Source organism: Sturnira hondurensis, unplaced genomic scaffold, assembly GCF_014824575.4.
Source record: "Sturnira hondurensis isolate 20B ecotype Veracruz unplaced genomic scaffold, ASM1482457v3 Scaffold0020793, whole genome shotgun sequence".
Taxonomy (NCBI): domain Eukaryota; kingdom Metazoa; phylum Chordata; class Mammalia; order Chiroptera; family Phyllostomidae; genus Sturnira; species Sturnira hondurensis.
This window is the reverse complement of record NW_028093424.1, coordinates 131389-140666: the sequence shown is the minus strand read 5'-3', so window position 1 is coordinate 140666 and position 9278 is coordinate 131389. Positions and strand designations below refer to the sequence as shown.

General features: G+C 41.2%; 1 protein-coding gene across 1 annotated transcript; it reads left to right on the top strand.

The window, feature by feature from the left end:
- Positions 1–3866: 3866 nt before the first annotated feature.
- On the top strand, positions 3867–7899 carry CHCHD2 (coiled-coil-helix-coiled-coil-helix domain containing 2). Its single transcript, XM_037030669.1, has 4 exons — positions 3867–4060; positions 5579–5828; positions 6599–6755; positions 7603–7899. Exons 1-4 carry the CDS (start codon positions 4011–4013, stop codon positions 7611–7613), a joined length of 468 nt encoding a protein of 155 aa, XP_036886564.1. The 5' UTR covers positions 3867–4010; the 3' UTR covers positions 7614–7899.
- Positions 7900–9278: the final 1379 nt, after the last annotated feature.

The window sequence follows — 9278 nt, the reverse complement described above, 5'->3', positions numbered from 1 at the left end:
ACAAAGGAGGAAGCCACAATACCTTTTAAGACCTGGTGTCCAAAGTTGTATACCATCACTTTTGCTTTTTTCTATCCATTCAGAGTCACTAAATCCAGCTCACACGTAAGGGGAAAGGTATTGGGGCCTGCTCTGTTTTTGGAGATGTTATCCCCGAGAGAGAGAGCAAGCACTGAAAGGGGTTGGTAAGTCTCCCTGGAAAACCAGGTCATAACGCAGGTGGCAGGCATGAATCTATTCTAATACTGAGGGTCCTGTGGGAGTCAGCCCTGAAATGTATATTTTTGTCCTCTGAAGCTGGCTATACAGCAATAAGCCCTGTTAGTATAACCCAGATGATTGAGTTCAAGGCATAAGGAGTGGAACTCCCTACTTCGTGATATATGCCTTTACAGCCATCTGGTGCCTGCATGTCTCACAGACCCCAACCTGAAAAGATTTCTGTGTTTCTTTAATTGTTATCTATAGTGTTAGTTCTTTATGACTATAGCCTGTTGGACACTGATTGATAAACTATGCACCTGCAATCCCCAACCCTAATAAAAGCCACATCAGAGAAGGGCTGGGGACATTCTCCCCTAGAGGGAATAGCCACCCCTTTTCCAGCGGGAGCAACAAGACTGCATCCAGGACGACTCTATTTCCATTTGCGGCAGCCCTAAGGAATCTTGTGGGCCAAAGTTCCCCTCAGAAAGGAACAGGCTCCACCTTTTTTTAAAAAAGGATTTTATTTTTAAACAGGGGAAGGGAAGGAGAAAGAGGGAGAAAAAACCATCAATGTGTGCTTGCCTCTCAAGCAACCACTACTAGGGACCTGGCTCGCAACCCAGGCATGTGCGCTGACTGGGAATTGAACAGGAAACCCTTTGGTTCACAAGCCAGCACCCATCCACTGAGTCACACCAGCCAGGCCAGGCTCCACCTTTTGCAAAAAATAATCAATCTGTGGATATTTTAGACCACCATGGTATGTTTAATACAGGTTTATTCATTGAAAAAAAATTGGAAAATATGGACAAAATGAAGAAATCATTACTCAATTGATAATGTCACTCCTTGGTTGTATATAACACCAGTCTTTAAAATATATAAATTTTCGCCCTGGCTGGTGTGGCTCAGTGGATTGAGCACAGGCCTGCGAACCAGAGGATCTCAGTTTGATTCCCAGTCAGGGCACATTCCCGGGTTGGAGGCCAGTTCCCTACAGGCCAGTTCCCTACAGGCCAGTTCCCAGCAGGGGACGCACGAAAGGCAACCATACATTGATGTTTCTCTCCCTCTCTCCTTCCCCTCTAAAGATAAATAAATAAATAAAATCTTTAAAAAAATAAAATATATAAATTTTCTCAAAATATAAATGTACCATGTATATTATTTTGTAAACTTTCATTTAACATATTATGAAGATACCTTTCATGTCAAATATTCTTTCACAATATTTTAAATGTATGCATAGCACCTTACATATATGTATAATTTAACTCTATTATAGGACACTTAGGTTTTTTACAGGTTTTTTCCTATTTTATATATTTTGTTAAACATCCTTACAACTAATTTCTTTTTACATATAACTGTTCTTCATTCTTTTTTTACTGCTGTTTCTTACATTCCTAGACATGAAATTTCTGGAACAGAGTTTTCACTATTTTATTTTGTTTTATGGGGGAGGGAATGCACAATTTCAAAACTTTTGTTATCTACTGCTTAATTTGAGTAGAATTTTTGCTGCAATCATCAAGAGTGCATTCAGTCAAATGTCTGTCAAATATAATGATGTCTATAAGAGTTCTTCATTCAAGTTATGATCACCATAAGAATTTGTTGAGACTGACTGAAATCACTATGAAATGAGAAGTTGTTACATAAAGTTTACTGAAGAGTGTACTTCAGCACATCTCTCCAGCAAACTACAAGTGATACGTAGCAGAATTCTAGCATTTATTTTCAATTTCTGCTTTTTTAAACTTCTGGCATGTTTTTTGTTTTTTGAATACAGGGAATACACTAATTATTCCCTCTATTCAAAAAGATAGAAATCCAAAAGATAGAAAATGTTAACAGCAAAAGTTCTACACCCATACCACAGATATCCAGTCCTACTGCCTGAGGGCAGGCATCATCATTAACAGCTGCAGATCTTTTATGCATATGCGATATGGTCTTTTCCATTTTACACAAACTTGCACTATACTTAATCCTGCCCCTTGCTTTTTTCCCCCCTGGTAGTTTATCTTGGAAATCATATCAATAAAGAAGCTTCTTCATTATTTTTTATAGCCACATATTGTGTGAATGTGCAATGATTTTAAGATTTTTATTTTTAGAGAGGGCAAGGGAGGGAGAGAGAAACATCAATGTGCGGTTGCCTCTCACACACCCCCCTGCTGGGAACTTGCCTGCAACCCAGGCATGTGCCTTGGCTGGAAATTGAACCCATGACCCTTCGGTTTGCAGGTCAGCGCTCAATCCACTGAGCCACACCAGCCAAGGCTGTGCCATGATTTTTGTAACCAGAAATCTAACGGGATTATTAGGTTGTTTCCAGTTTTCTACTATCATATAATAAATAACCTTGTGCAAAACATTTAATATTCTCTTCAATTTGAAGTAATGCTTAGTCAAGATATTAAAAGTGCCTGTCTTGATTACCCAAAGTTCTCCCTGTAAGTTCTTGTGCCAGGGCGTCCTTTATTAAGTTCCTTTTCTCTGTCTCTGCATATGAATTATCCAAAGGCAAGTACAAAGTCTTACCATTTATAAAGCTTTAATTTCTTTAGGAAATACAATGAAAATAAAATAAACCTTTTTCATGAAAAGGTTTTGCATTTACCCCTTGGTTCCACAAACACCCTGCTATTGCTGGAAAGGTTGTGTCAAACTCCATTACCTCCAGTAGAAGGGGAAATTTCTGGGGGATACCCAGTAGAAACGGAGGTTCCACCTCAGCTTTCTCTCCTCCATAAATCCCATCCCAACTCCAACGACCTTCCCATGAAATGCCACTAGTCAGCTTTCCCCCTACTGCAGAGGCTCTAAAATGTTATTGTTAAAAGCATTTCACACCAACTACTACTAAAGCACAGACCCTTGGGACCTGTGCAATTGCTGTTCCCTCTGCCTGGAATGCTCTTACCCTTCATAAACACATGACTTGCTTCCCCACTTCAGGGACTCTGTTCAAATATTGCATCTTCAAAGAATTCAGTCCTCTTCACCATAAATCTCTGTTACCCTGCTTTTGTCACCACCACCTGGGTCATATAAATGTTTGTGTCTTCCCTCCCTAAACTAAGCTAGCTGGCACTTAAGAACACCTCTTTATCAGTGAGTACTAACCCAATTATGGCCTCAAATTCCAAAACACGAAACTGGGGTGGAAATGTATAGTATACATGAATGTAAGGCACTATTACAGTCTGAAGCTAGCTTTTGTTGGCTGAATCCACAGACAAAACAAATGCAGTCTGTACTGTCGATTCCTGCCTAAACTTTTCAACTTCCTTCACTTCATACTACGTGCCCCACGGTGCCTCAAAAAATATAATCCAAATCATGCTGAGAAAGGTTAAGTAATTGGCCCAAGGCCCAGTGATAGTTCCGACAGAGCTCTGACTCTCAAGGTTGGATATGACGTACCACGTTACTAAAATGTTTGAAGGACACAGCAACGGTCCTTCTACTAGAAGCAAACCTGCAAGCCCTTCTGACTCAAAATAGGCTGGGACAGAGGGTTAACACAGCAGTCACAGACACTTCCGGTTTTCTAAAGTATCCCGGCGTCCGGCTCCTGACGCCAACCGCGCGCGACGAGACGCCGACGCGTCGTCACGTTCTTCCAGTGACCTTCAGGGCCCACGGAGACGTCGGCAAACGGAAGGGCTCTGCCTGTTTGATGATTGGTCGGGCGCGGACGGCCTGCCTCCTGTTTTCCGCTCTCCTTTTCCAGAAGGCGTCGGGATCTTCTCGGAGCTTCGCACTTACAAACCAAGAGCTGTAGCGCAGTAGTGATGCCGCGTGGAAGCCGGAGTCGCACTTCCCGCGTGGCCCCTCCGGCCAGGTGAGGCCACTGCGGGGTTTGGGGCCCTGCGCCCGCCGTGACGCAGAGGGAGGCAGCGCTAGGCCTCGGCGGGGCCGGGCGGAGGCTGGTGACTGCTGCGGGCGAGGGCGTCTGAAGGCCGCTTCTGGGTCGGTCCGACCGCGCCAGTTGCAAGCTGGCTTGGAAATAGGCCTTGGCCAGATTTTCCGTTAATGGCGGATGCTCGTGAATTGTTTAAAATACCTCATAGCTCGTTTTAATTTAAAACAACGATGGTGTAAAAAGAAAGGGACATTTATAAGTGTAAATAGGCTGACATATCAGAAGCAAAAAAATGTAGAAGAAAGGTGATATAACCGGGAAAGAAGATCGGATTTCAATGAAATGAATAGTCTTTGAGCGTCCATCTTAAGCAGTGAGCGTTTTAGGGTCTCAGCCTAATTGGGGACGTGGTCATTAAGGCCCTCAACGTTTACGTGATGTTTTCTAGTTAATAACGTAGCTGAAATACGTACTGGCAATGACACTTCATGGTAACACTAGAGATCGATGTTATTTCTACTTCACAGAAATTAGGAAACAGGAGACTCTGAATAAAGGACTTGTCCAAGGTCATACCTCCAGTAAGTAGGCAAGCCAGGTCTCAGACCCTGGTTTTCCAGTGACTAATTCAGGACATTTATCACAGTGCCGTCTTGCTTCACTGGATTTCAGTCTTACAGTGTGCTTAGGAGCGTAGGGGAGCGGTTCACTTAGGAAAAGAAACTTCAAGGGACCGGTAACCACATTTTTATGAAGTGAAGTCATAAACTTTTGACCTGGTTTTATTTGGGGGAAGAACACCCAAGGAAACAATTTAAAAATGGGTAGAGAGAGTATAATATATGTGAAGATTTTTAAACCAGTCGGGGATATATAAGTGAAATTGTTGAAAATGTCCAAACGTCCTACAGGTGAGAAATAGTTGAAATTAATTTTGGTATAACAGTTCAGGCAAGTCACTTCCAGTCAGTGGACTTCGGTGTTCTAGTCGAAATTAAACTAGATTGTTCCTCCAGACTATTGGATGGCCCATTCAGATGTTAGCAGGGAGACCTCCCTTCACTATCCTTAAATTACAACATCCCACAAAGGGCTCTTCCTCTCGATATATTTTTTTTCTAACACGCGATGAATTCTGTGAGGGTATTTTAAGCCCGTAATATTTTGTAACTTTTATGAGGTATTGAAATAACTTACTTAAAGATACTGTGGGCTATGTGACTAAATGGTAGCCAAAAAGCAGGAAGAAAATAGTTTGTACTTGGTGATTACAACCTTAACCAAAGGTTAAAGAGAAAAAATGTGATGAAATAGTTTAGGTAATTGTGTCCTATGAAGTTTTCTTGTAAGTGGATATAGTATTTATGTTTAATAATTTAAAATGAAAATCTTGATACTTATTTTAATGTACAAGGTTTTTTTTTTTTAAGTTGACAATTTCCAAACATGGTTGGAAGTGGAAACTGCATTTTTTATTTTTTATTTTTTTTTTTACAGCCGGGCACCTCAGATGAGAGCTGCACCCAGGCCAGCTCCAGCAGCTCAGCCACCAGCACCAGCTCCACCATCTGCTGTGGGCTCACCTGCTGCTGCCCCCAGGCAGCCAGGTCTCATGGCCCAGATGGCAAGCACGGCAGCTGGTGTGGCTGTGGGCTCTGCTGTGGGGCACACCATAGGTCATGCCATAACTGGGGGCTTTAGTGGAGGAAGCAATGCTGAGACCTCAAGGCCTGACATCACTTACCAGGTAAGATTTGGGGCAGTGTTTCCCTTCAGTGGTATAATTTATGAGAAAACCTAGTTATTTGTAAGTTTCTTATGTGTAAGAACTGTCTATCTACAGTGCTGGTAACAGAAAATGTTTTATCAAAAGCCACATTTGGCAGCTGAATTAATGCCTTAGGCCAGCATCATCAAGTGCTGTACAAATTGTAATTCTTCCCAAGGAGTAGAATTGTAGTAGTTTGACCTGATTCACTATAAAGCAGCCATTTTTCCTTATTTTAAATATTTTTGTCTTGGTTACCCTTATCTAATTGAGTCTCAATTTTAGTTAAGTATTTTTTAAAATCACTTGGATAGCTATCTGCTCTTTGATCTCTTGGATAGCTATCTGCTCTCAGGTAGAGAGCATTTGCTACTGACATTTGCTACTGCCCCTCTTTCCTGAGGTGTGTGAATTTTCTCTGAAGAGCATGAGTGTATACTGTTTTATTTTTATAACAGTCCCATTTTTTTCCTCCATGAGACTTCACTAAACCACTGGTCATTAAATGTTCAGGTAGACATTTCACTTTATTTGCACCTTTATTCTTGAATCTTTGTGATTACAACTGGAATTCTGCCTTGCAGAATTCTAAAGTTCATTTTCTGCTTTGCAAATATTTACTCTCCATGTTATTAGATGAAAACTTCAGTTTGCCACTAGGTTTAGTTGTTTGCCTAGTGGATGCTGCTCTTGTTCAGGTGTAAATCTGATTTCCTTTCTAAACGTTTCTGAATGTTACGCCTTTGCAGGAGCCTCAGGGAGCTCAGCCGGAATACCAGCAGCAGCAGCAGTTTGGCCCATGCCACTATGAGATGAAACAGTTTTTGGAGTGTGCACAGAACCAGAGTGACCTGAAGCTTTGTGAGGGTTTCAGCGAGGTGCTGAAACAGTGCAGATTTGCAAATGGTAGGTGATACATCATTCCATGATTGAACTTGGCGTGTGCTTGATTGGTTTAGTGGTGGTGCTCCTGGACCCTGTGGAACTTAGGGAACCTGGTTTAATAATTAAACTGACAAATTAGAGAAGATTTTGTTAAAATTATTCTAAAAATAAGCCAGCTTCTAACTAGGAGCTGGTCCCGAGGTCATTTCTAGTCATTATTTTAATCTTTTACCAGTTATGTTTTGAATCTAATTCTTCCTTAAGTATAGATTAGTGTGTCAGATCTTACTGTGGTTAACTGTATGTGAGTGATCTGGACTTTAGGCTATGAATACAAAATTCCATTTCACCAGAGTCCCAGGAATGTACATAAAGACTCTGATACTGCCACTCCAAATGCTTCATTTGAGAGGGATAAACTTATTAAATCACTGAGTGGAGCTGAGATTTAGGCTTTCTGGAATGTCAATTTGTTGTCATTTAATTTACTTTTATCAAGCTAAGAATTCACTATCTATTAAAATGCTATTTTTATTTTCCCACCTTCATTTTGGAAGTGTATAAGGGAGAAGTTACCCCTTTCAGGTGGTTGAACTATGGAAGTAGGAGGAGACTGGGTGTCCACATTTATCAAGATTCTCTGGTGAAGCTACATCTAGCATCAAAGTAGCTAAATGTCTGCTTCAGGGCTCTGTCCCCCAAAGCACGTGTGCCCTGACTTTCCTCAGTTGTGACTGCAGAGTTGAGGTTTTGTTGGTTTCAGGATAACCTTCAGTAACTTACGAAAGAAACCTGGGTTTGGGGGAGGGCTTCTGTTAAGAATGTACAGCAGGTGCTGTTCTAATGTACATTTTTTTTTTGTTTGCAGGATTAGCCTAATCAAGAAGTTCATATTGAAGAAATGGAAAATCATCTCTCATGACCCAAGTTAATTTAGTATAAAGATATAATTTATAGTGAAAGTATAAGTACCAGTTAAACCTCTCCTATCATTAATAGTTTCCTTGCCTCGCAATTGCAGTGGAAGAGTGTTCTTACTATATAGAAGCTCCCTGAGGTGGTATTGAGTTTGGGGCTGGGCAAATGTTGGTGTGACCTTCTTAAATCAGCTTTTGTGATGTTAACTGTTTGTGAATCAATTAGAATAAAGTGAATTTCTTCCAAAGTGGTGTCTGATAAATGTAAGTTTATAAGTTAGATATGGTATATGCATGCCATGGTACATGTAAGTATTTTGCAGAACTTAATTGTCTCAACACGTATTTAAGTTTATCTAGTTTATAGTCTGGATAATAAATGAGCATCCACCCAGAGGATCTGGTAGAGCTCCCTGAGGAACTTTTGTGGAGAAATAGTTACAGAAGGAGTAGTTCACTAGCAAACATGCTGCTCCTTAAAAAGTTTCCAGTCACTCTCGACCATGTGAGTCAGTGTTCAATAAACTGAGCAGTAACAAACTGTCAAAAATAATTGCTCTAGTCAGGTGAATGCTAAATGGGTTCTCTGTAGCCAGGTCAACACTACATGTTACTGTTACCCTAGAATACCCAATTAGCTGGTCAGAGATGAAAACCATTCTATTAATGCAAACAGTTCCCCTGCAAATGTTTTTCTAATGTTTGAGGCACATCATTTTTTTTGAAAAAATGAACCAAGCTCCAAACTTCAAAGAACTAAACATCTTACTCACTTAGGAGTTGACCTCCGAGTCTAAATCAGGCTTCTGCACTTTTCCAACTTTAAAATGTACCTTTCAGAGTTTGTTTCCTGATTTTCCCCCCAAGTTTTAGAAACCTGTACAAGGTGAGTGGGTTGATGTTGGATGAGGAAATGACCCAGTTGCCTCCTGTTCTCAGCTGTGTTCTTAAGAGTGCCATATTCCACCAAATCATTCAGTTCCCAAAAGGGGCTAAGACTTCTTGCCCTGAGCATCTGAATGACCACAGTCAATTCACTCTCAGTGAGTGTTCCAGCATATTCCCACCTGGGTTCATCAGGAAGCTCCTTTGCCCATTTTCCTGGAAGCTCAGGACTTCTAAGTTCATAGTGTCAATTCCCTTAAGTCTAAGGTGTGATGTATAGTGAGTACCCAAATATTGTTACCGGTAAGCTTGTGAATCAAAGGAAGCTAAATCACTGACATCATTAAAGTGCAAGAGTCTGGCTGGCCTGGCCTCCCTGGTAGGAACCACTGCTCCACGAGAAGAGCATGAAATATCCTCTAGGTGCAGTGTCATTTTGCCCTTAGGTCAGAAGAGAGTTTCTTGTGCACTGAAAAACAAACTGGCATGAGTCAGGTCTTGCTAGCTTAGAATAGGGGGGGTGGGGGGGGGAAGCTTATTGACAGGAAGTAAAAGAGATGGAGGTGTTTTTATCCTTGGAGCCACATGTTTCATCTCAATAAGCTGAAGACCTTTATGCATAAAACTCATACCCTGAGGTCATTTTCAGTTCCTTTCTGTGTCGCAATAAAGTGAAGTATTTCGTAAATGAAAATTAGATGGTCAGCATGACAGAACACGAAGAGCACTTGGGCCCACATCT